The sequence below is a fragment of the Biomphalaria glabrata genome, chromosome 15 (genome assembly GCF_947242115.1).
Source record: "Biomphalaria glabrata chromosome 15, xgBioGlab47.1, whole genome shotgun sequence".
Lineage (NCBI taxonomy): Eukaryota > Metazoa > Mollusca > Gastropoda > Planorbidae > Biomphalaria > Biomphalaria glabrata.
In genome coordinates this window covers 14,882,591-14,909,698 of record NC_074725.1, presented here as the reverse complement: position 1 = coordinate 14,909,698, position 27,108 = coordinate 14,882,591, and the positions used below count along the sequence as shown (strand labels likewise).

Sequence of the window (27,108 nt, the reverse complement as noted above, 5' to 3'; positions counted from 1 at the left end):
TGGATGGAAACTGACAGGCTGATTGGTATTGGTTTATCAAACATTAAATTTCAAGCAAAAAAAACGAGGACTAAGGTTTGAATAGAATTTGCTATTTTAACCTTTATTTTTTTATTGCTATTTTTAATTTCGAACAACTTGCTAGGCATCTTGAAACAAAAAAACCCAAAAAAAAAAACAAAAGCCTTCAGAAGATGTTTAAATGACAACAGTGTTTGAGACACAGGACAAATTTAAATATTCAAAGGATTTACTTCTCGAGCAGCATCAATTTTGATTTCTGTCTGTTCAGCAATAGTTACAGATTCTGTGACTTCCTGGGATGTTGTCTTAGACAGCTGTAGAGTGTTGACTAGCTGAGCATCATCTAGTAGTGAGCCTTTGGTCTCATTTAGTAACCTTAAATATAACAAATTCATTACAACTGTAAGAACAGCTGCATTTATTAGCTGTTTTGCTAAAAGAAAAAAAACACTTTTATTTTATTTGAAATCTGATTAAATATCATGCACTGGTATACACATGTACTAAATGTATTTATATCCCTTTAAGACTAAAGCTGCTCTTACAAAACATTCAAAAACTTCTTCTGTGTTAACAAAGTCATTCAACTAATATTCTACTTATTGATTGGTTGTCCTGGTTATCATATCAAAAGTTAATTTTCAGATTCATTGTTTTTACACACACACAAATAAGTTTGTACCCATGACTAACCCTTTTCTTGACCTCATTCATAAAAATTGTTAAAGTTATTTCTTTTGGGATCAAATCTTTAAAATAAAGAAAGAAAAAGACAAGTAAAATTGTCTTCAATGTTTAGAACATCAGAGACATGTGTACCTGAGAATTTCATCTTCACACTCCACTAATTTCTTTTTGCCAGCTGCTATACTTCTGACCAAATTGTCTTTCTGCTCCTCAAGTTCTGGTCTCTCTTTTCGAACCACTATACCTAGCAACTGAGCCTCCAAACCTAAAACAAGTAAATGAAGAAGTTTCAATGAAGGTACACATTTACACAAAAAAAAAAAATGTACAAATGAAACATTTACAAAAAAATCTATTTCTCACCTTGTTCTTTAACTGCAAAGTTTACAATTGTTGCTTTAGTAGAGGTCTCTGGTGTGTAGTGGGGATTACTCATCTTTGTTGTGATGTAGAAACGGAAAGCCTCATTGTATTCTATTTCCTTGTCTCCTAGTTTCATGATGTTTGCGCCACCTTGGTAGAAGAGAGGGTGTATAAAGTTATAATAACTTAAAAAACATTAACAATATATATATATATATAAATATATATATCATAATCGAGTTCGAGTTCCTTGTGGAACATAGGGCCTCAGCAAAAACATGCCACTCTCCACGGTCTCTTGCTAGTTTTTTTTATGGCTTCCCAGCTCTTTCTGGTCCTCTTGGCTTTCTCTAGTATACTGCACCACCATGTTCTTTTTGGTCTTCCTCTACATCTTGTTCCCTGGGGGTTCCACTCTAAGGTCTGCTTAGCTCTGTTGTTGGTACCTTTTCTAAGGGTGTGACCAATCCATCTCCACTTCCTCTCTAAGATCTGCACCTCTATATTTTTCTGCCCACTCATTTCCCACAGTTTGTTTTTTTCTACTTTGTCATACCAGTGTGGATATTTCTCAGGCATCTGTTGATGAAGGTCTGTACTTTTTTTGTTGTTGCTTCAGTTGTTCTCCATGTTTCAGAACCATACAATAGGACTGCCTTGACATTAGAGTTAAAGATTCTTAATTTAGTCTTGTTTGAGATGTGCAGAGATTTCCAGGTTGGTTTTAGCTGTGTAAATGTCTGACATGCTAGATTTATACGATGTTTAATGTCTTCATCTTTTCCACCTGATACACTTGACTACACTCCCAAGGTATGTAAAATTATCTACTTGATCTATGGTCTTAGAGTCCAATTCTATGTCTCCAATTTGTTTGTTGTTTACTTTAAGTACCGGTACTTTTGTTTTTTGGTGGTTTATTTTGAGGCCTGCTCTTTTTCCTACTTCACTTAAAGCTGTGACCTTTTCTTGCATATCCATCTTTAACATAATGCTAATAATAATGTGTTGTCTAAAACATACTTTTAATAGTAGTATATTACTGTCTTTATGATTTCAATATAATATTTAGCTGTCTTGTTATATTTTTTAGCAGTACAAGGTTTAATTAAAACTATACAATAAAATAAAGTAGTATACCACCAACTGTATAGAAATTAATACAATATTTCTTTTTGTGTAAAGATATTCATAACAAGTCTAATTACTTAGTTAAATGCAATACAAAGAAACACTTACCTATTTTCATTAGTGACTTATTGAGGACTGGATCAAGAGATGGGTCAAGCTTCTCCTGAACATTTTGTAGCAGTACTGGCATTCCATACTGAATGGCAGTTTCCAAGATGCGCATGTAATCAGACATCTGTAAATCTATTACTTTTAAGCCCTGTAATGTAAAAAAAAAGTAACATTTTTGTTTCTGCTTGTAGATTCCAGTGATTCAATTTTGAACTAATAATATTTGTTGTAGCATTATTTTTATTACATAGTGTACTTTTTTTTTCATTTTTCCATCGTTTCATTTTAAAATTTGGTATACATTGACATAATTTCTATTGATATTTTCATACAGTGACGTCAATTTAGGGTAACAAGATCAGACATTCCAATTTATTGACATGAGTTTATAATGCACAAACTATTAGTCTCTATTATCGCTTATAGTGATTCTCCATAAATTATTATGCTTGACCCTAATATTTAAATAAGTCAAGGAGCAAAGGGAAAACAAAAGTGTTTTTATTCTTTTAGTTCCTGTTTTACCTGACTATGTTCCATGTTTTTAATCCACTTAATAGCCTGACCTTGTGGGTCAACCATGAGTGGCCACCTTGTACCCCTTGTCACAATGACACCATTTTCTGTAGAAAAACCATCACTGGGCAGGCCCTGGATATTCCAGTCTCGAACTTGTGTAGGCTTAGCCATGAAATGGCAGAAATTGAAAGGTTCTGCCACAGGTATACCAAGTCTCTTAACCTGTTTCAAACAATTAATAAAAATTAAATCCAATTTTCCTGTAAGCAATAAAAGTTTTTTTTTTGCTGTTTTTTTTAAAAATAAAAATGGTCTTTAAAGTACCAGCAAACCCTTAGATTTTTTAAGAAAATGTTTTCCGAATTTCACATAAAATGAGCTAACACATGGTTAAGAATTTCTGTAAGCTGTGCTGCTTTATAAAATTCTTTAAAAAAAACAACAACCCAGAAATACAGAATAAGATACAACTTTGAAAAAAATGGAAATATTTCAAAAGGTATCCCTATAAACAGAACCACAAAAAAAGTAGATTTACTTCTGACATCCACTTTACGTTGACAATTTCATCTCTGTAAGTAGACAGGAAGGGACCCATGTAGGACATGAATGCAGCAGCAATCAGGACATCACCAACAAGATGTCCCATGCGTTCTTCCAAGTCCTGCAATTTAAATGAAATGTACACATTTATTTTCAATCGATAAAAAAAAATGTAAAAAAATAGTAACTACCCAGTAACTCATGTTACTATTTACATGTAATGTTTAAGTGAAATTGTAGTATGAGTGTATTTGCTGAAGCTTGCAATCATTGATATGTATTGCTTTGTTTAATAAAAGGCAAATTTCTTTCTGGGATAATAAAGATTATAAAATATTGGAATTAACAGTCAAAAACAATTTATAAAGAAATGTTAAAGAAACAAGTGAGTCTGTATTTAAAATCTAGTATAAACTTGATGACATCTAACATCTTATCTAACATCTTATCTAACATCTTATCTAAGCTAAAAAAATGTACACACAAACAGAAAAACAAAGACCTACTGAGACAGTCTGTTCCCATCGTATACGCTCCCCAGCCAAACCCGACACAAGTTTCTGAGCCCTGTCCAACATTAACTCTGTGTGCTCAGCTTTCCTCTTCAGCTCTTCCTTCTGGGCCAATTTTTCATCATACAAGATTTTCAATTCAGCCATTTTGGCCTCCACCTGTAAACATTTAGACATGAGCCAGCATTTTCAAAATGGAATGAAACTCCAATATTTATGAAATATAATGGTAAATATTTTGTGAACTAATGACAAAATAATCCTTTTCTAACCTTAAATCCACCATATTTTAAAAATGTGTAAATACTAATAAATTATGTCATTAAAAAATGTTTTGACAATTTTTACACTATTTAAAAACAAGACCTTCTCTAAAATAAATATAAAATGTTCATTTATGCCTAAGTTGAATGACTTTAATGAAGATGATCCACTGGTTTCTGTGTAATGACTGTCCACAAGAAATTAGCTTTGCAGACTTCTTTACCATTAAGGGATTATCACCACATATGATTATGATGTGTAATTTCAAATTTTTTTTTTTTTATCCTTTTAATTTTTTGTTTGCTGCAGATTTGGTGGTAGGGCATAAACTCTTCATCAAAAGCTTGTGGAAGTTTTGATAGAATTACATACAAACTAAGTTTTTTTCCTTCAATAAACATTTCTCAAGACTCTTGGTACAAACTTGCTTCTATTCTGTTTGCAAATTGAGACTCATTTAACTCTTAACATTTAAATCTGTGATTAGAGTGTCAGTACTGTAACACAATGCTCACCTCAGCTAGTTTAGCTTTGGCTTCAGCCAGTGCTGCTTGCTTTTCTCTCAAGACAGCCATGGCCGCATTTAATCTCTGCCTTTTGGGCTCCACCACCCTGTATATGCGACCATACATTTCCATGGCCCTGACCCACATGCAGAGTGACTTGGCAGCCAGTGATACACGACCAATGATTTCTGGGTGAAAATCTGCCTGGACCACATACTGGCCAATCTTTTTCAGCACTCGATCAGTTATATTATCTTTATCAAAGTTCATCAACTGCTTCAAGAAGTTTTGATCACCTGGTGATGTGAATGACAGTATTAAGTGTTTACAAAGTATTAAGGCTTAATGTATCTTATTTACTAGCATTCTCCACTGGCTACACCCATTGATTTGTTCCCAGGCTATATATTGTTTATTTTGCCATGGACTTTTTCCCTTACTTATAACTTGGACAGGCATAAATTTGAGTATCACTTTTATCTCCTGACTATTCCTCTGCTTTTCAGTTCTTATTTCAAAATATTTGATAGGCTCTATGATATTTTTTTGGCCTGGGCCCTTTTTACTTCCTGCAAATTGCAATGCTCACATAATAGTCCCCCCCCCCCCATTTGTAAATGCTTTCAATAAAACTGCCCAAATTTCAGCTATTCTATTTTTTGCTCAGTATATTCTAGTATATGATAGTTAATTGAAACAGCTAGCTTTAAAATACTTCCTTCTACTTCTCAACTGTAAATTCGATATCACTTTTTTCTCCTCCACCCTTTCGAACCACCTCCACCCTTTCGCACCACCTCCACCCCATAAAAACTTGAATATTACAATTGTTACATCTAATTGGCCAGGCCCACTTTATAATTTTTGCCAGTGAATTCGATTACCGATATCATTTATCCCCCCCCCCCAAACGCCTTAGATAATAGTCTGAGAATTCATTGACTTTTCAGCTCTTTATCAAAATATTTCAAAGACTCTCTGATGCTTTTCAGTAGTAGCCTATTTATTATTGCATCCTGTGCATCAAAAGCAAACAAAATATTCTGGCTGAAAATCCCACCCCTTCTTTAATGCTCCCCTAACATAAATTTGGTTTATGATTTATAGTTTATTAGGTTGAATTAGAACGGCTGACAAATATCAACCTCCCACACACAAACACATACTTCTGGCCTGAAGTTTTTAAAAAACAAATTGGGTGAAAGTTGCAAATAAAGAATCACTTTTGGTAAATTTGACAACTGCAGTTTGATGGTGAAAGGTGCTAAGTTGTTCTAGGCACATGGAAAGTAACAACAGGATATATCTTATGTGGTGCTCCAATGGTCCAAGAGACTAAGGGATAGCCTATAAATGTGCTTATTTTTTGGTAACTGTAAGTGGAAAAATTAGGGATAAATGAAACAGGGCTTTTGTGGTTTATATAGAAAGATTTATTTATTTCATTATATTTATTTCATTATATTTATTTATGTATTTATATATATATATATATATATATATATATATATATATATATATATATATATATATACATAATTACATATAATTGTTCTTTTTCTTTAAACATATTGTAATGACCCTGTCCTGCAGTGGGTCTATCGCTGTGTGCCACTGCACTAGAAACAACACAAGATCAATGGATGAGGAAAGTCAAAAGAGAACTGGGTGTTGTTACAGATGGTTGTTGATATTCACCTTGTTCTGTAATCTACTTATAAACATGTATTGTCATTGTTCCCTTGGCTGTTGACTTGCCTGACAGACATTTCAATACATTAAAATATAAAAAGCCAATGCAAATCCTACCAAGTTGTTTCTTGGCTTCTGCCCAAGTTGGATCATTGCCTCTCAGAATCATTACAGACTCCATGACTTTTTCTACCAGTGCAGGAGGGCGACCATACGATTTGATCTCTGTCATGTCTTTTTTATTCAATGACTCCAGAGCCTAAAAATGTGGACAAAAAGGATCAAGGTTTAAATTGTTTGGTGAATAACTAAAAAAATGTGTCCTTATGTATACATTTCATCAGGTAAATGCTGGTACACAATGTATGACAGATGTGCAAATATTATATCCACCAATATAAATGCTATTGTTTCCACTGCATGAAAAGAAACAAAAAAGAAAAACAATAAAAAGAAAAATTTGTATTATAATAAATGTATAACATACTGAATGTGCATTATAATGAATGTGTATCATAATGCATGTGTATTGCATTGAAACCGTATCTTACTGAATGTCTATCAAAATGAATGTGTATCATACTGAATGTCTATCAAAATGAATGTGTATCATACTGAATGTCTATCAAAATGAATGTGTATCATACTGAATGTCTGTCAAAATGAATGTGTATCATAATGAATATATATCATAATGCATGTGTATTATATTGAAACTGTATTACACTGAATGTGTATCCAACTGACCTTGTTTGCCTCTTCTAAGGCAGGTAAAGCTTCATTCAGGTCAGCCTGTGCAAGGTCAGCCATTTGTTGACATTTACCTTCTTCTTCCTTGATTCTTTCACTTTTTTGTGCTACAGACTGAAATGAACAAGCAGAGAAAAAAAATAAAACACCTTTATATCATAAGATGCAGAATAATGAAAGAATGTAAAGTTAAATTTATGCAACAAAAAACTGACAACAAATATTTGAAATAGTATGATAATTAAGACTAAATAGACAATTTTTTTTCAAAATACACCTCCTATATCAACTAATAGATAATTATCTTTATTCAATCTCATTATAATAAACTATTATGACATGGTTGAGATACAGCAAAGTGATTTATGCTATATTCTACTTTTTATTTCTCAAAGCCTATTAAAGTTTGATAATTTTTGTTATTATTATATATCTTCTTTATGTTTAAAAGTTGGCCATTTCTATAGAAATTGAGAGTTTACAGGATGGGTCGCTAGCCTTATGCCAAACCCTCTTCCTTTCTTTTTTGGTCTTGGGACCAGCAGTTGGTGGTATTACATATATAGATGCTAAAATCTTTTTGACAACATGTAACTTTTTTGATGGATTCATATTGTTCACAATTAAAAAATTTTCATACCTACTTTATAATAACCTTGTCATTATTTTTTTTTTACAACTAACTGGTTTTGCTTTCAGCAATACACACGCAATGAAGTAAAAAAAATGTGCAATGTTTCTATCTATACCTTTTGCTGCTCATCAGCTTCTCTCTTCTGCTGAACTAAAGTTTTCAAAAACTCATCACACTGTTTCTGATAGGCAGCAACTTTCAGCTTGGCATCCTCTAGCTCCACTTTCATTTTCTCCACCTTCTCACGAGTGTCATCAATTTTACTGAGACCATTGCGCAGCTTGTCCCTCCCTTCTGTCAGCTCACTGGCTTTTTCAACTAGCAATCTGATCAACAAAGAATTAATCATATATATTTAAACCAAAATTGAATTAGTCATTTATAATGGAAAAGAAAACAACTTCATTCATAGACACTATTCACAAATAAAAAAAAAGCATCCCAGGTTCAAATCCTGGTAAAGATTGTGATTTTTAATTTCAGCATTTTCAGGGCTCCTCTGAGTCCAACCAGCTCCAATGGGTGCCTGAAATTAGTTGGGGAAAAGTAAACGCGGTTGGTCGTTGTGCTGGCCACATGACACTTTCATTAACTCTGGGCCACAGCAACAGATGATCTTTACATCATCTGCCCTATAGATCATAAGGTCTGAAAGGGGAACTTTACTTTTTTACTAATTGGTAAAAAATCTAAAAATAATTAATGGAAAATTTATGCACAATAAGCTTATGACATAGTTTTGATCATGTAAATTGTCCTGTTCATTGAAGATAGTACTACTGACCAGCATCAAGGTGACAAATATAACAATATGTTTTTAAAGCAAATTTAGATTTGATCCTTCTGTACAATGCTATCTGATGGTGGTAGAGACATTCTAAAATCAAGACATGAATGAAACAAACCTTTTGTATCCAGCCACAAGTTCCAGATAGTTGGTAGGTGTGACATAGTTGTAACGTTTCATTTCCTCCAACATCTTCAGAGAGTATTCTCCCACTGACTTGTGCATGATGGTAAACATTTGAGCCAGTGCATGCTTGTTTTTCTCCTGAGCAACATTACATTAAATTTACATTTTTATATTTATCACAGGTAGATATAATGTCTAAATTTTTTTAATGAAAAATGACCAAAAAAATTAATTTTGGCTAAATTTTTCTTAAAGAAAAAAAAAATTATTACCAGGTTGTATCTTTCTTTGTCCTGTGGAAATAAAATCATTTTTTATTAGTTTATCTTGAATGAAACTAAAATCTAATAATCTTTACATAATCAAATACTTATTTTACAAAACAATCAAGTATAATGTAAACAATCTGCCATTTACTTAACCATATTTGTTTTGAATTCTGAGACTTAAATGTACATTTATCAGTCCTGCTTGATTAACTAAGTTGGTATTTAAAGAAAGTTAAGGCGAAAGGAAATATTTATCAGAATAGTCAAGAATATGCAAATAAGAAAAATAAAATGAGATCTGAATGCATTCAATAAGCAAAGTTGTTGTAAATTGTAGTCAAACTGAATTTCCATTTGATTGGATCAATAAAAATTATCTTATTTTATGTTATTGTTTTGGGTATATATTTGAAAATATTGCATCAGTCGAATAAATTTAAGTTCACACAACACTTACAGCTTCATCATTGCCAAGCACCATGTCAAATAGATATTTGTCAGCAACTTCCAGGAGTGCCTCAGAAGGCCATTCACTAAACCAATCAATGGTTGTGCAATTAACAAATGCTGGGAACATACGAATGCGATTCCTGCAAAACATAAAACATTATAAAAGTAAAACAATAAGTTCTAAGGCTTTTATACTTCTGAATCCTTAAAAAATAGTTTTATTGACATAATTTTAAATGCTTAAAAATTTTAATCTTCCCTTAATATGAATAAAAATATTTTTTTTTAATGCTGCTACACTATGAAATACTAAACATTTTATACATTTGCTTTTAAGAAAAAGAAAATAATAATGAAATAGTGTTTTAATTTGCATTCTTGTAAAAATAGAACATTAGCTTGACCTAAACGCCTCTCCAACTGGGCTCATGCACAATACAACATGGAGGTTGGCTCTGACTCTGTCAATCAGGAAAGAAAAGATGCTCTGATTTGTTTCCTCTATTCCTTCTTTCTTCACTGCATCCATTAGTGCATTTTTCACCTGGTCAAGGTTCACAAAAAATAAATTCAGAATTTTTTGTTGCCAATAAACTAATAAATTAAAAAAAAACAAAACTTTTATATAAGTGCAACTTTCATGCTTATAGCATGCTCAAAGCACTATGGTCCAATCTCTTTAGTGAAGCAGCTATCTGGGAATAGGTTTTCCATGCTGCCTATAGCACTCAGTAAAAACAACTCTGCCTGGTCGTGCGGTTTGCGCGCTGGAATGTCGCTCAGATATATTGATGGTCCCGGGTTCAAACCCTGCCCGCTCCCATCCCCCGTTGTCCTGCAGGAGGTTTGGATTAGGAAGTAATTATCTTCAACTCTGAAGGAACATCCGAAACATGTAAAACATTTTACTAACAAACATTATTACAAGTCAGGAGTCAAACTTGAGCCTTCTTGATAGGTAGCCAAGATGGTAAAGACAAGCAAATATTTTAATTTCAATTGATTCTTTTCATTATTGTTAAAGGATAAGAGCCTCAAAACTTAAAAATTAATTGTTAACCAATATATCAGAGGCATTTCTACATTTTAATAAGCCGAATTGGAGAAACTGTAAAGAAATACAGACCTCTTCAAATTCTTCCGGTTTATACAGATTAGGAACTTCACCACTGCTTAGAATGTTGTTAATATCTTCAAAAAATCCTTCCATACAAGCCTGGATATCATTGAAAAGGAACACGGTCGGCTTGTTGGCAACACCAGCCAGGGAATACAACTTCTTCAAATCTGTTTAGAATGTGAACATGTAAACTGTTTATGCATAGTTAAATACAGAGTTTAAATTATTGCTGCTGGTCAAAAGTTTTTCTTTTAGTTTTAGTCCATCTCCTAGAAAAGTTTTCCCATTACTTATCTATGGCGTGCGGTGGCTAAGTAGTTAAGCACTTGGGTTCCAAACCTGGGGTCCTGGGTTTGAATCTCCGACTGGGATTTTGAATTTTGGGATTTTCAAGGCACCCCTGAGTCCTCCCAACTCCAATGGGTACCTGACTTTATTGGGGAAAGTAAAGGCGGTTGGAATTTGTGCAGGCCACATGACACCTTGTTAGTTAACCATTGGCTATAGAAACAGATGATCTTAACATCATCTGCCCCATAGATCGCAAGGTCTGAAAGGGAAACTTTATATTTTATTTCTTTTCTAATTTTTTGATGCCATTTCAAAGATTAAAACAATTTTATAAAACTAATTAAAACTAAGGTAGGCATACATTTAAAGCCTAGTATAGAGATCTTCAATAAAATTAGTTAGGCAATAAAATGAAGTCTTACCATCTCTGAACTCTTGTTTGCGGTAGACCTTTGACACCTCAATCTGGAAGACTGAGTAGTCACACAAGAATGATGCCAGCCGGGTCAAACTTTGTCGACCACTGCCCCCAATGCCAATTAGAAGCATGTTTCCTCGAGGTTGCCTAATGACACGCACAATTTTTGATACTGAAAAAAAGTAATTAAAAATGCAAAGAATAAGTTCAAAACAAATTTTACATTCATTCAAACTTATTTCAATAGAAATGTCAAAAGATGTTAGCAAATTGAATAGCAAAATTAAAAAAAATGTTTCATTTAAACTTAAAACTTATCTTCAATTTTTTTTAAATGTTAAAGACCTATTCTGTGGTACATACTATGTTCAATAGCATCCCTGAATAGGACTAGGTCCATAGACACAGTGTTGGGTGTATTGTTATAATCATTTAATTGGTCCTGCATAAACTTCTTTAGTTTGTCAGCTGCCTGGATGTCTTCATAAACATTGTCAGGATGCATGAAGTCACCTGTAGGAATAGAATATTTGTAGGTCAGATCTAGTCAGTATTGGTAGCTTATTTATATAAAAATAATGTTGTCCTAAGGGTTGAAAGCATTTGTTTATACTTTTTACATTTAAAATAATTAATAATGGCCACGTTAGAGATAAAGGAACAGATTGTATTTCATTCAATCTGATCAAGGGTAGATTATTGTTAGACAAGAACATTTCTAAATAGTAATAATACTTATAGAATGATAACCAAGCATATAAGCTTCCAATATCCGGATGAACAACAGACAAATGTGAACAATACTATGACCACTTTATCTTTAAGTTTTGAGTTTCAGAAAGTGAAGAAGTAAAAGAGTTTTCTAATACCAACATAACAAAGTTAAGTCTACTGTTTCTACTTTTCTTCCTCTATGAGATCTCAAATGTACCCTCACCCATCTTTTGTGCTACGAATTTCAACAAAATTAGTCCCAACTATCATTTACTTCACTATTGAAACTTACCAAACAATGGTGGAATCTTGTTATGACAAATGTTATGGAAGGTCTGGTCAAATAAAACTCCAAGTTTCTCAGATAAAAGTTCAATGAATGCTGTTGTATCTTTACTGTCAATCAGACGGTCTGAGAAAACTCTGAGGCACAAAAAGAAAGAGAGAACACATTTTATTATTATTGTATTGTAATCTCTTAAACCAACAATTAATATTTATAAAAAAGGGAGACAAATTACACATGTATCTTTTAATGTGCTGACATTACAATTAATAATATAAATAAAAATAAAAAAAAAAAAAGTACATTAAAAATATAACGAAAAATATATCTAAAAAAAATGTAAGCACCTGAAGCACTCATGGATCCAGAGACGAGTCATAGCATGTTTTGTATCATGATAGTTTTTGTTAGCTCTAAGCAAACCTTGGAATACCTAACAAAGAAATTAAATATAAACATAATGAAAATGTATCACAGAGTTTCTAGGTTTATAGCCAAAACATAATGCAGTTATTGACTATACAAACTTGCTGGTGTTTGCAGTACTAGTGAAATATTATGGAGAACTAGAGACAAGCTCATCTCAAGTTTAATATCTCTATCAATATTATGTTGACAATAAATATTTTATTTTTTTTTTTTTGGTGATGGATTACATATATTAAATATATCTAATTATTTCTATAGTTCCCCCCCCCCACTCCTTTAACAATTTTTATTCCCATGAAATATTTATTCCCATTGGATATTAGCCAAACTGGTGGCTTCAAATTCTTAATGTTTACTTTGTGATTAAAAACTCTAATAACATATTTAAATTAGATAACTATCTCTCTCTTCCAATATTTTTAGATTATACCTTAGAAATGTCCCTGAGGTTAAACAGATAGTGGATTCTAGTGGGTGTTGGTAGGAACCTCTGAACAATAGCCTGGTACATTTCAATGGTGGCCTGTGTCATGACATCACCAATTGGTTTAACTTCCTCTTCAAAATCTTGTAGTTTCTGATTGATCATGCTGCCAAAGATTCTTTTGATTTGAGACTCCTGGAACAATATTTAAAAGAAAAATTTAATTTAATCTGTTACATTAGCTAATAAAAAAGTTTAAATATAAAACAACTTTTTATTTTGTTTAAAAAAAAGTGTCCAGGTTTTTCAAACCAGTTCACTGCAAATCATTTCTATCTCAAAAATAAATAAAAAAATTATACAAATATTATGTATTGATTTCTAACATGAATTAGTCTTCTAAAAAAAATTATGGGAAGCATGGTCTATAGGCTAATAGCGCTTGAACATAACTTAGCTACCCATGAAAGGAGCTGGAGGTTCGACACCCAACTTAGTGGAGTTGTGTTTACTGAGCGCCTAAAGGCAGCACAGAAAATCTTCTACCAGATACTCTCCTCCCCTCACTGGTCCACAAATGAGATTAAACCATAGCCCTCTGAGCATGTTATAAGCATGAAAGTAGTTCTATATAAAAGAAAGAAACATGCTGAGACCACCTTGGCGTACCTGGGGGAATGTCATATTGATTAAGTTGAACCGACTCTGCAGACGTCGAGAGATAACCATCCTGCCACCACCAGGTGGACCCATAGCTGAGACCAGAAGCATGTCTCTGATGTATTTGATGGACTGTCTCTCTCTGTCATACCAGAACCCATAGTCCAACCATAGTCTGATCAATTCCAATGGAGGCTTTATGTAACAAACAAAAATTAAACATTTTTAAAATATTGTATAATCTAATATTATAAAAAATCTTTCAAATGAATTATACAAAAATCAACATTATTTATATTTGCTATTCAAAAAATTTGTAAAATCTTTTAATCAAAACTTTTTTTGCCTATTAATTAAAAAGAGTTAATTTGTGAAAAATTGATTTACAAAGAAACATTTAATTTGAAGAATAAAAATTAACAACGGTAAAAAAAACATAGGATATGATTTACTAGGCTATTTACAAGAAATAAATTTAAGCCAACCAACTCCCATATCTACATAACTTTTATCAAATTAAACAGTTTGCTGTATCATAAAGTATCTAAGGTACATAAGCCAGGCTGCAATTTCCTAAGATAATATCATATTGTATCTATGTGCAAGTTACATTAGCTTAGATTACCTGAGATCCAAATGTATCCTTAGCTGGCATGTTTAGATCATCCATGAATGTGATCATTTTTTTGCCACCAACTGGCACATACACTCCCTTGGTTCTTTTCTCCACACGTGATTCAATAATATTTTGTACTTGGTTTGAGGTTGTCTGCAAAGTAGAAACCAATTTGAGGTACAATTAGCAATTTAAGAGGTGCAGTGAGTCCAGGGTTTAAATCCTGGTGAAGACTGGGATTTTCAATTTTGGTATCTTTAGGGCGCCTCTAAGTCCACCCATCTCTAATGGGTACATTACATCAGTTGGGGAAAAGTAAAGGCAGTTGGTCATTGTGCTGGCCATATAACACCCTTGTAAACTGTGGGTCACAGAAACAGATGATCTTTACATAGTGTGCTCTATAGACAGCATGGTCTGAAAGAGGAACTTTACTTTTTAAATAAATAATTTAGAGGCATGGAGGTGGAGTGATAAAGCTATTGGTAAAGGCAATTGGTTGTTGTTCTGGTCACAAAATACCTTTGGTCATAGAAACAGATGAGCCCTACATTATCTGCTCCCATAGATTGTAAGGTCTGAAAGGGGCCTTATTTTTTTTTAAATAATCCATGACTGTTATTTATCAGATATTTTTCAATTGTATTGTAAAAATACCTTCTCTATATTTAGGTCAAGTATTCAAAAAACCTAAAACAATAGGGTAGAAACGTTTGTGGTCAGAGGCTCACCTGAGCTGACATGTTGACAGTGAGCATGTTGTATTCCAGCTTGTCAAACCTGGACAGAGTGGACTCAATAACAGATGTCTTTCCTGTTCCAACAGAACCAACAAGCAGAACTGGACAATGAGTGCTGATCAGCTGACTGCAGATGTACTGGTATCGCACTGTATCCACAGTTGGCACAATCAGTTTGAAGAATGGAATGCTACAAAAATAAAATATTCAGAAACACTATTGATGCCTAATGGCTAAGTGTAGTGTTTAATTTTTAAAATTTTGGCTCAAATGGTTAAAGTGCTTAAAAGATTGTAGTTCAGGTTACAGTATGAAATATTCTAATTTGTTTCTATGTAAAATTTTTGTATAAGTTTTCAGTAAAACTAATTTTTTTTAATTAAAAAAATTTGAAAGCTCTAATTTTAATAATTATTATTTATTTTGACACTAACTGTGTTAATTAATAAAAGCTCTCATTTTAATAATTACAAGTTATTTTGAAACTATCAGTCAACATATCTTGTGTGGTGCCCCAATGGTCTAACAGACTAAGGGATATGTGAAAGTGAAGGATCAGTGCTAATTAGTTACATGTCGACTAACACCTAGAAATCTTGGTCATTAATGCTATTGATTTCACAAGTGCACTATAATTAAATGGTATCCCAAAAGAGTTACATCTTGCTCTTCTAGTTAATCACCTTTTAGACTTATCCTCAACATTCTCAAATCTCAACAAAGTCATAAAAACTAAATCTATAAAACACAAATGTGACCTACTTAGCATTGTATTTCCAGCCTTCTTTGAGTTTCTCCTCCCAGTGCATCCAGGTTTTACTCTTGACATCTACGTAATATTCATAGATGGAGTCCTTGTTAGGAAATGTCCCTTCCATCTCTCTCACATAGTTGTCAATTTTCTTCCTGCCTTCTTCATCTACTGAGCTGCAGATTGACCAGATTAAGCAGAACTGGAACCAAATTTCAACCATTCTGGAGAAACCTTCAGAATCACTAGGATCAATCTAAAAAAAAAAGGATATTGGAATTAAGTCCCAAGTTCTGAAGTAATAATAATAATAATAATAAATGTTAAGACACTTATTTCAAACATTGTTTTTTTTTTTTTTACAAAAATCTTACTCCATTTTCTACAGTCCCAAGGGCATCAAAGAGCCTACAAAGAGAAATAACTCCATTCATTTCTGCAATGGGAACAAGTTCTTTACAGTTCAGTGCTTTGAAATCCAGCATCTTCACCACATACTTCTCAAAACATTTTTTCAGCTCCTCTGCCAAAAGCTGCATAAAAAAAACAGTTAAAAAAAGAAATATAAAAAGGTTTTTCAGTGTCAGCATATAGGCAAATTACTTCAAGCATGATGGTTAATGTACATTATGGAAGAGTGTCACTGAAAAACTAGATTGTTGAATCTAGACCATCAATGAGAGTTTCTAAATCAGACAAAACTATTTAGAATTTCTAATGCAACAAAATGTGTTTCAAAATAAATCGACCCACAGAGCTTCTTAATTAAAACTGTGGATTTCTTTTATTTTTCTCAAAACATTTTCAGCACATCTAACAACTTCTTGTATATTCTAAAACATATTTTTATCAAATTTGTAATAGTTAATTAAAACACATCCGCACACAAAATAGGAGAAAACATGAACATTTAAAATAATGCATTTCTTTGCAAAGTAGAACATAACTTTCAGCTTTCTTAACATTGCTTTTTGGGTGTGATGGAGAGAAAGTTTGAACATGGTCGATGAATAAAATAAAATGAGTATAAAATGTTTCACCTTGTTTGTCTTTCTGTTGAGCCAAGAGTCAACATATGGCATCCAGCCCAAATCTTTATAGTCACAGTACACCATACCAGCACGAGAGACAGTGGCAGGGGAGGCCACGGACAGATCCTCCACCTCAAAAAGCAGTGATACCTGGTCTGGCATAGAGATACGCTCACCATTGATCAGGGTGAGGATTTTGTTATCGTCCATCACTGAATTCATGCTCTCAATCCACAGGGTGTCAACAGGGCCATCAAACACAATCCATTTCTCATCAGGTTTCTCATCTGAGGAAAACCAGCAGGAGCTCAGATTTATCCAATAAAATTTTGAATGAAGATAACAATTTTTAGCTTTGCCAAGACTTATTGGTAGAGCAATGATCTTTAAATTTTGTCATGCTGTAAACATTGACAAAATACATTGATCTCAATAATTATCGCTAGCAGACAAAATATAAGCCTCATAGACTGTTAACTTGAGTATTGTGCATTTCATTTTTGTTTATAAAAATGGGTTAGCTTGAATTTTTCTAGTTTTTCCCTAATTTTTGTGTTCAGCAAAACTGAACTAGCATGGTGTTGTTCCTCTTCATTTTCCCCCCCTATAAATATATATTCAATTTTGTTACTGTTCAATAAATTCTACATGTTTCACATAAAGTGAAAAGACTGAATCAGTTTCTTTCTTTCTTCTGCAATTTCTTCCTTTCTTTCTACAATTTCTTTCTTTCTTTCAGCAATTTCTTTCTTCCTTTCAGCATTTTTTTTCTTCCTTTCAGCTATTTCTTTCTTTCTTGATACAATTTCTTTCTTTTTCTTTCTTCCTTTCAGCAATTTCTTTCTTCCTTTCAGCTATTTCTTTCTTTCTTGATACAATTTCTTTCTTTTTCTTTCTTCCTTTCAGCAATTTCTTTCTTCCTTTCAGCTATTTCTTTCTTTCTTGATACAATTTCTTTCTTTTTCTTTCTTCCTTTCAGCAATTTCTTTCTTCCTTTCAGCTATTTCTTTCTTTCTTGATACAATTTCTTTCTTTTTCTTTCTTCCTTTCAGCAATTTCTTTCTTTCAGCAATTTCTGCATCTCCAACTAACAAAGTAGGTTATGAAAAGACTAAAATTTAAGCTTAACAAAATACTATCAAAGTGAACATAATGGTAATGAGTATTATTATTATTGAAGAAAACAAAATACTATCACAGTGAACATACTGGCTATGAGGCTTCTTATTATTTATTGAGAATAACAAAATGTAAAAATGTATTAAGTATAGTTCTAGTTCATGGTTTCACTTTAAGAAAGAAAAAAAAAAAACTTTTGCTGCCCCAGTGTCAGTCCTACCTGCACAGGTCTGTCTCATGACTGCTGAAAGAATGCCATCTGTCCATTCATTGGTGCTAAGATCAAATTCACCATACAGTTCCCCCAATGACAATGCTTTAGGATTTAATGGGAATTCCTGGAAGTAAAAGAAAAAAAAAATTTAAATGTGAATATACCACTCACCATTGCAGATGTATATTTCAGAAATTATTGTTTTATTGGTAAATAGAAAAATGACACTTTTACAAATGTTTATATTAAAAAGCTTTCTAATTTTAATTTTGTAAAAAAAAACACTAATTATTAGACAGGGGATACCTATGACCACTTTCTCTATGGAAAAAAAAGGAATAAAGGTATTTTTTGATATTAACATATTAAATCTGGCTTACCCTGACTTGTTGGAATGTTGGGTCCCCAGACTTGTTGAGTCTTATCATGGTGGCCTGAAGGACTTTCCAAGAGACAGTTTTGGCTGACTGGGTCCCTCCAACTATCATGACAGAGTGTCGTGAAGACTTTGTCTCATACAGTTGGACTACTTTCTGCATTGTGTGGGTATTGACTTGAAGCTTCTGTTCTTTTAATTCATCTTCAATGGCATTTTTGATCTGATATCAAGATATTTAGTTAGATAACATATTTTTTAGGGAATCAAAACAAAATGTTTAAACTACACTTTAAGCCAAAGCTACAGTTATTGATAAATAATTATTGATGGATAAGGATAATGATTAACAGAGAAATTTTGCATCAATGAAAATTCATATAAGGATTTACTAGGTAAATATTCAGATTGCTTTAAAATTGTGACACACTTGGCAATATAAGAACCAAAATGAAAAGTTTCAATTGATTTAAATATATCAAAATGAATTTTGTGGACGATGTCTGATGCCATTACCTTTGAGTAGTCAACAGTTGGTGTTTCTATTCCAGGGAACAGGTCAGACATGATTCCGTTAAACAAAGGCAAATCAATTGATGTCAGTTTAGCAAGATTCATGTCCTTCATTGATAACAATAGCACCTAAAATTCATATTTTTTAATAGAAAAAATTAACTAGATTTAATTGAAGAAAAAGATATTTCTTAAAAAAAAATATCTCTAGTTAAATAAAGTAAGATGTATTCTTATTAATAGAATAAGTAATTTAGGTATTTGATTACTCTGCAGGTTAGAGTAATCAGGTGCAGGTGCAACCTTGGCTAGAGGAACAGATTAATTAATGATCTGCTCAATAGTTATCTAGGTCCCGAAAGGAAACAAATGTTGGATGAATCTTTGTTTTGGCACTAATATGGGTTTTAGCCTTTTTGATTTGATTAATGTTTTTCTAAAATATTTATTCTGTTGGAATTAATGAAAACATATTTTTCAAATAAATTTGTATATTAAATAAATAAAATTTAAAAATAATGGAAATGTTAAATTGATATTGCTCTAATTGAACAAAACATTTCCAATGGATAAGGGAACTAACTTCTTCATCTGACAGGTTGGGGTTGGCTCTCTTCTTCTTTCCAGAATATCTGAGAAGAGACACAATGGCACGGAGCTGAAAGTCATAGTGATCTTGTTTACTTAGTTGCTGCATTGCCAGGTTGTATAGAGTGTAAGTCTTCTTGGCCAGAACCTAGAGACACAAAAAGTTTTATTTTCATTTAATTTTCATTGTTTTATTAGTTTGGGACATTCCTTCAGAACTGAAGATTGTTATGTCCTAGTCCAAACCTAATGTGGAATAGCAGGGTTTGAAGTGAGCATGGTTCAAACTTGGGACCATCATATGACAGTCAAAATCATGTATCACATGACCTGGAAGCCATCTGTCATCAAAGACAAGAACACAATTTAAATAGTGAGTTAATTATTTATATATTTAATTTTTTTTTTTATATTGAATGCAAATTATGTTATGGATGACCAGATCTATATTTAGTAACTTGATGACTGTGTGTAATTGGAGCTATGTTTCTTTAGCAAGTGGAATCTCTTTGAATAAATATCTCATAACAAGATAAAATTGGTGGCCCTGAAGGGAAAAAGTGTGATCAGGTGCTTAGAAAAATTCATACAATGTGATCCATTGCACTGACCTAGTTGTACATCAAAACCAATGGATTAAAAATAACTGGCAAATTGTTGAATTGAATAGTATCAAAGTTACTATAAACCTTTGTGTTATTAAAGCCTTCAGCAAACAGAGTTATTTCTGCAATAAGGGCAGAGTCTGGTACCACCATGGCTATTGGCCTGAACATCGACTTCAAGTTGTCAGGAAGTTCTGTTCTCCCAGCATAACCTATTTAACAAACAAACAAAAATTCATGAAGAAACCGTTTCAAAAGAATAAAATGAAAGTAAACAATTGTTTATTTATCATCCCTTCCATATAGTAGTACAAGGAAAAATAAGATTAAAAAGAGAAACACACAAAGTATTATATGTTGTTATTTTTTTGTTTGCATTCTTCAAAGATGAGTATTAGTTCCAACTCAAACCTCATGCAGGATGGCATTACATAACAGCAGGCAGGATTTAAATTTAGGACATAGTGATGACAGTTCCAAGCTCATACCACAGGACTAGACAGCCATCCATATTAAATCATCCCAAGACTAACATTAACAAAGACATTTTCTTACTATTAATAATCATAAACTGTGTAAGTTTATCTTAAACTTATCACAAATGATAGTAAATACACAAAAAAGGAAACAGAGACATCCAGTCTAGAAGAAAAACCTATTTCTTATTCAAGTGCAAACAGCCTAATTAAACATGCACACATAGTGGGACACATCTATACATTTGTCTGAACTTACCAGGGTTCATGGTTATGAAAATGCCACATGACCAGACCAAGTCAATATCACGTCCTTCAAATACAAATCTCTCTGAGTTGGCTGCTAGAGCACTCAGAATAGACAGAATTTGTTGAGCCACCACAGACAAGACTTCAATGTTGATTCGGTTGAACTCATCAAAACATCCCCAGGCTCCAGTCTAGAAAACATTCAGAGTAAAAGAAACTGAATAGTTTTTGTACCTAGATCTACATGAAATAAGTTCATGGACAAAATCTTATGCTGTTACATTTGAAATTATTCATGAGAAATATGTGGGTTTTATTAAAGGCTATCTCTTTTTTAAATGCCTATATTACATAAAGAAGTGTAGGTGAAATTAATTACTACTTCAAGATTTGAGCATGTAATTTCTTGATACTTTCTCTTTGGTATTGTCAAAATGTTCAAAGTAGATAAATATATAGCACAAAAAAATGAAATTATGTGAAGCTAAAATTCTATACAAATAAAAAAAAATATCATTATTCAGTTGTAGGTACTAGATCTAGATAAAGATATTTTCATTAAATTTTTTTTATTTACATTGAAAGCCTACTTTGTATGGATTGTATTAAAACTTACTTGAGCCAAACCAGAGAACATTCTGCCCATTGACTTATAATCAAGGCCCTCAGAACAGTTGACTACAATCACATACATCCCTAGAGCTTTGCCCAAATCTTTTACTGTTTCTGTCTTTCCAGTGCCAGCAGGGCCTGTTGATAAAATGAATTTCAGACACTAATTAATAGTTTTCAGACATTTGTATTGTTCATGTCAGAGTTTTTTATTGCAGTTATTCTTTTTTTCTAATACAAATAGTTCATATGTATTAATGACATTTGGAAATGTTGTTTTTTAAAAGTAGAATCAGATTTTTCATGTCAAAAGTTAAAATTTTGATTAGATACAATCCTGCAGAATTTACAAACTTGAAAAAAATAATTAGTTTCACAAAGCCATTTCTATTTATGTTTCCATCCTATGATATTACCTTTAAGTGTAATGCCATGGTTAAAGTCACATAACATCTGTCTGTTATTGACTACAGACATCTTACCTTTAGGGCTGCCACCTCTGTGTAAGTGTAGTGCAGTGGTTAATGTCACATAACATCTGTCAGTGAGTGGTGTTATCACCAGTCTGCCTGAATTTCCCAAGTACTCATAGCCATACTGGAACTGAGTGTTGGTTTGCTTGATGACACAATCATCATATTCCTAGACATACATGAACAATTTTTGTTTAAAAAAATAGTACAGGGTGTATTCCTAGACATACATGCACAATTTTGTTTAATCAAACATTATAGGGTGTATTCCAGACATACATGCACAATTGTTGTTTAAACAAATACTACAGGGTGTATTCCTGAATGCAATAGATTTGTGAAAGTTGGACAGTGAATGCTGAGGCTGAAAGAATTCAAGCCTTTGAGAGTAAATGCTACAGAAAAATGCTGTGTATGAGATACCAGGAAAAGAAGACAAATGAGTTTGTAACTTTTACAAGTCAACACTCTAGCTGACAAAAAGGAGGAACTCCTCAATACTGTGAAGAGATGACAGCTGAGTTACAGTGGAGGGAACATGAAGAAAGGGTCGTACAAAGAAAAGCTGGATGGACAATGTAGAAAAATGGAGTGGCCTCTCTCTTGATATCCTGTTAAGAACAGCTGCTGACCAGGAAAAGAGAGGGATTTTGTTATGCAAAAAATCACAGCACAATGGATTTAGATTTTTAGCAGATGAGGATGATGATATTCCTAGCAAACATGTACAAATATTACATGGTCTATTCAGCATAAGAACAAATTAGCATATTTTAATACAAATGTATGCTCTTATAAAAAAAATATTAAAAAAGATAATTATACACCAAAATTACAAGTGACGCGCAGAACTTACTTTGTCCCAGTAGAGTCTGAGCTGTGACAACCATTCAAATGAATTGACATCATTTACATTGGACTTGGCCAACTTTTCAATAATGTCACGGGCATGAACTTCAATGGTGACCACTGCAACAATCTTTGATCTCTGCATTTTGGTCAAGTTGCTTCTGATAGCTTCAGAGAATTTGTTCAGCATTATAACCTGAAAATTGATAGAACCAGCTTTCATTTACAAATAGATGTTCTCCCTTGGATAAAACTAAGAGTTATAGTCTCATCAATTGGCTGTAGTGAAATAAACCACATACAAATTTAACAATATTTTTTAAAAATCTTAACTATTTATTACTACAGGTACAAAAATAAAATATGATTAGTTTATTTTCTTTCTATTCCATAAAAAAACTTTTATAATCAACAATTAGTTTTATGTAACAATAGCTTTTATCATTTTTTTGTGAAAGTCAAATATGTACTTGTTTCTTTTTCATGCTCTTCAGAGCTCTCTTGTCTCCTCTTTCTTTAGTTAAGGCCAAAGCTTTAGTAACATCCTGAGTCCACTGGATCTGACCAGCAGTAATACACATCTAGAATATACACACATAGACCAATGCAGTTCACAGTTTGCCAAATTAGAAAGAAAAATGGTATTAAAACAACATTAGTCTTTTATTGTTTGCTTGACATTAAAAAAAACAACTATCAAAGTAATTTTCCAAACAACAAATTTAATTGTTATAAAAGAAGTCTGATCAAATTGCAGATAAAATACTCTATTTTTTTAAATACAATTCCTTAAAGTTTTAGTAGAAGAAAACAAAACTAAAAGAAAAACTGTAAGGAAATAACAGAAATAATGACAGATGAAATTGACAGATGACTATTCAAAAACAAATATATCATTAGGCATATGGTTTATAAAACACTAGATATTAAATACCATTTTATTTAATTAAAAATAAAATACAATACAGCTTATTTTACCAAAGAGAATTACAGGACTGACATAAGCAAACAAAATCTTTCACCAACCTGCCCAGGCCAGTCTTTGATCCACTTATCTCTTTTGTTTAGATTCTTCTTCAGGGCAGTTCGACAGTTTCTCAATATTTCTTTGAGTGTCCACCTCATGGTCTTCTCCACATCACACAGCCAGGCCTAAGTTCAAGTTCAAAAGAAATGATTATTACCTCCCTGACAAACAGAATCACCCAAAGACAAGCATACACAATTATATAAACACATATCTATATATATGTCAACTTACTTCTACTGGTCCCTCCAAGTAAACTGCATGTCCAAACTCTACATACTCTCCTTCACATGAAAACATACCGGCAGCCTCCCACTTCTGCTGCACACCACCCTTTAACACAAAGCAGAGAAAAAATCAAAATTAGACTAAACATATTGTGATTTGACAGCAGTTATATATTTGTTATGCTGGTGAATTAAAATTATTCAAATAATCTTGTTATTGGTATTTAAATTTTACATTTTATATAAACAACTGGTTTAAATCACTTGATTCTTGTATATGCATGAAACCTTCATAAACTTATGCTACATTTGAAATTCTAACATGTTGCCAGAAAGATAGCTAAAAAATCTACATCTAAAGAAAAAAGTTTACTCCACAATGAGCACTGAGACTAAACGAGGGCAAAACTAAAATCTGAAGAAATTAAAATAGTCATTGAGTTCAAAGATTTGATCAACTCACCAAATCTTCTTATCTTATAAATTACAGATGTTCCTATGCTTGTTAATCTTAATTGTGCATGTTAATTAGAGACTTAAGCTGCTAATTCAGAGGTTTACCTGGCTAATTCAGACAACCCCTTCCATGCTCTAATGGTACTAATTAAGGAGAACTATTAAAATGAGACATCTCAATGTTTTTACATTCTAGCTGCTTCCCATAAGTTTGCTTCTTTTAAAGCATGAAGTCTTCATTGAAAAGCAAAATGTAAGTCCTAAATGTAGCATCTTACTTACTTTACTCATCTTGAGTAACTTAATGTTATCAAAACATTTCTTCAAGTGAGGTTGAATGGCTTCAGGGTTCTTAGACTGACCCAGTATTTCCAAGAGGTCATCATTAGATAGGAAGTAAAACCTGGGGAAGATTTGTCTTTTGGTTTCTAGGTACATGTCCAGAGATTTCTGGATTTCTTCTAGTTTTCCATTCATCTCATTTAGTTGGTCCAACATGCCTGGCAAGAAAATAAGTAATACAACATTATTGTCATCATAATATTATTAATTAGTGGAGGTATGAGAACTACTCCCACAGCAGCCTGTGAAATAGACTCCAATATTGAACCTCTTAAGTTAAGGCGCAACAGAGCAGCATTAGAAGCTATTGAGAGATACAGAAGGTTGGAGCACGATCATCCAAATAAATTACTAACACAGAGAAATAGGAAAAACAACCAAAAAAAAGCAAAGGACCCTGATCCAACTTACTGACGAACTAGCCCTAAAACACCACCTACCCAATAACAGAGAAAAGATTACCAGGTTTTCAAACATTACACCCGGACTAAACTACAAACAACCAACCATCAAAACACATTTACTAAATAACACCTTAACAAAAGAATCAAATCCACTGGAGCTCAAAGTAGGCACGCTTGAAACAATCGAAAGCTATCAAAAAACAGCTATCCATATTTATACAGATGGATCGGCTTTCAAAGCTACCATCAATGCTGGTCTTGGTGCCTTCCTGGTCTTCCCTAAAAATAAACACTTTGAGATAAGCGCACCCTGTGGTGATTACTGCTCAAACTTCCAAGCCGAAATTGAGGCAATTACCATAGCACTCCAGACAGTGGAAAACAAATCATATGAAGGAGTGCAACCACCATCAGATATTGTTGTCTTTACAGACTCCCAATCTACTCTGCAAGCACTTAACAGCAGCACCTCAAACAGCCCAAGAGAGTTGACAACACTCAGTGTGATAATTCACCAGATGATATCAAAATTAAATATCAATATTACACTACAGTGGATCCCTGGACACATTGGCATCATGGGAAATGAAAAGGCAGATAAGCTATCAAAGGCAGGTTCAACTATGGAACAACCAGATAGACCTGTTAACTACCTCACCCTAAGGTCAATGTTAGTCAACAATCACAAAGAGGAGTGGCTCAACCAATGGGCATCAGGAAACACAGGCAGAGCCTTGTACAGAGAAATGACTATGCCTAACAAACTGGACAGTATTAACTTCCTCCCCCGCAAAGAACAATCTACAATCTTCCAACTAAGAACAGGACACACACCACTATTAAATTACCACCTGAACAAAATAAACTCCACACAACTACCCCTTTGCAGACACTGCGCCCACCCCTTTGAAACCGTAAACCATATCCTCTTTGAATGCCCCTCCCTAATCCACCTTAGGCAGACCCTACTTCCACTACAGCCCAACATAACCAACACCCTGTATGGCAGTGCTGAACAACTGAAGAAAACAGCACACTTTTTTTCCTTGGCACAGTCTGCAAAAGAGCTCACAGCTCAGCAGCAATAAAGCTGGCTAAAAGAAGAAGAAGAAGTCATCATAATATAAAGCATTTCATTACTACATTAAATTATTCTAGACTTTGTTTTTATAAAAGCTGGACATGATATTTTATCTTATAATTAGAGAAGTTCCTTCAAAAGAGAAGATAATTACATTCTTTGTGTATCCATGTGTTAATCAAGTCAAGCATGCTAATTAGAGACTTTAACTCTGCTAAGCGATTGGTTTTCCTGGATGATTCAGGCAACCTGTTCCATACTCTAATGGCACTACAAAAGAAGGAGCACTTGTATGACTTTGTTCTAGCATAAGAAATGTGCCTGTAACTTTGTTTCTTTCTGAGTATTTTATTAGCATCTTATTTATTTTAAAGCTGAAATAACCTGCCCAGTGTGCAGCCAAACATTCTGAGCTCACATAGGTTTCACCAGCCACATGAGGAGGCACAAAACCCCAGTGCAAAGTCCTCAGTCCCCTGGATAACAAAAGGGGTCATCATCGAACCACGATGGACAAACTATATGTATATAGAAAAGATATTTGACTTGAAAAGTTTGAACATCTTTAGGTAACAATTAAATACCAAAGATTATGGTTCACTTAGAGAGATTTGCTTTTTAATTTTTTTTTTAAAACTTGAAGCAATAT

The 27,108-nt window shown here is 33.0% G+C and overlaps 1 protein-coding gene across 2 annotated transcripts in view; it reads right to left on the bottom strand.

Moving 5' to 3' along the window:
- Nucleotides 1-27,108, bottom strand: part of LOC106061794 (dynein axonemal heavy chain 2-like) — a 69,904-nt gene that overhangs the window by 15,406 nt on the left and 27,390 nt on the right. For both annotated transcript variants that reach the window (XM_056011843.1, XM_056011844.1), the window contains exons 34-73: nt 24,915-25,132; nt 24,184-24,282; nt 23,949-24,074; nt 23,393-23,503; nt 22,930-23,118; nt 22,083-22,242; nt 21,605-21,738; nt 20,999-21,179; nt 20,348-20,475; nt 19,654-19,806; nt 19,074-19,199; nt 18,562-18,780; nt 18,188-18,305; nt 16,858-17,135; nt 16,192-16,350; nt 15,829-16,073; nt 15,058-15,256; nt 14,336-14,479; nt 13,720-13,905; nt 13,057-13,245; nt 12,545-12,630; nt 12,204-12,334; nt 11,561-11,710; nt 11,202-11,369; nt 10,495-10,655; nt 9,773-9,912; nt 9,376-9,508; nt 8,922-8,942; nt 8,642-8,787; nt 7,852-8,062; nt 7,100-7,216; nt 6,470-6,611; nt 4,670-4,956; nt 3,885-4,049; nt 3,374-3,499; nt 2,842-3,057; nt 2,314-2,464; nt 1,075-1,224; nt 844-976; nt 255-399 (exon numbers count right to left, since the gene is read on the bottom strand). In XM_056011843.1, coding sequence (XP_055867818.1) covers nt 255-399; nt 844-976; nt 1,075-1,224; nt 2,314-2,464; nt 2,842-3,057; nt 3,374-3,499; nt 3,885-4,049; nt 4,670-4,956; nt 6,470-6,611; nt 7,100-7,216; nt 7,852-8,062; nt 8,642-8,787; nt 8,922-8,942; nt 9,376-9,508; nt 9,773-9,912; nt 10,495-10,655; nt 11,202-11,369; nt 11,561-11,710; nt 12,204-12,334; nt 12,545-12,630; nt 13,057-13,245; nt 13,720-13,905; nt 14,336-14,479; nt 15,058-15,256; nt 15,829-16,073; nt 16,192-16,350; nt 16,858-17,135; nt 18,188-18,305; nt 18,562-18,780; nt 19,074-19,199; nt 19,654-19,806; nt 20,348-20,475; nt 20,999-21,179; nt 21,605-21,738; nt 22,083-22,242; nt 22,930-23,118; nt 23,393-23,503; nt 23,949-24,074; nt 24,184-24,282; nt 24,915-25,132 — 6,341 coding nt within the window. The remainder of the gene's footprint in view (nt 1-254; nt 400-843; nt 977-1,074; nt 1,225-2,313; nt 2,465-2,841; nt 3,058-3,373; nt 3,500-3,884; nt 4,050-4,669; nt 4,957-6,469; nt 6,612-7,099; nt 7,217-7,851; nt 8,063-8,641; nt 8,788-8,921; nt 8,943-9,375; nt 9,509-9,772; nt 9,913-10,494; nt 10,656-11,201; nt 11,370-11,560; nt 11,711-12,203; nt 12,335-12,544; nt 12,631-13,056; nt 13,246-13,719; nt 13,906-14,335; nt 14,480-15,057; nt 15,257-15,828; nt 16,074-16,191; nt 16,351-16,857; nt 17,136-18,187; nt 18,306-18,561; nt 18,781-19,073; nt 19,200-19,653; nt 19,807-20,347; nt 20,476-20,998; nt 21,180-21,604; nt 21,739-22,082; nt 22,243-22,929; nt 23,119-23,392; nt 23,504-23,948; nt 24,075-24,183; nt 24,283-24,914; nt 25,133-27,108) is intronic.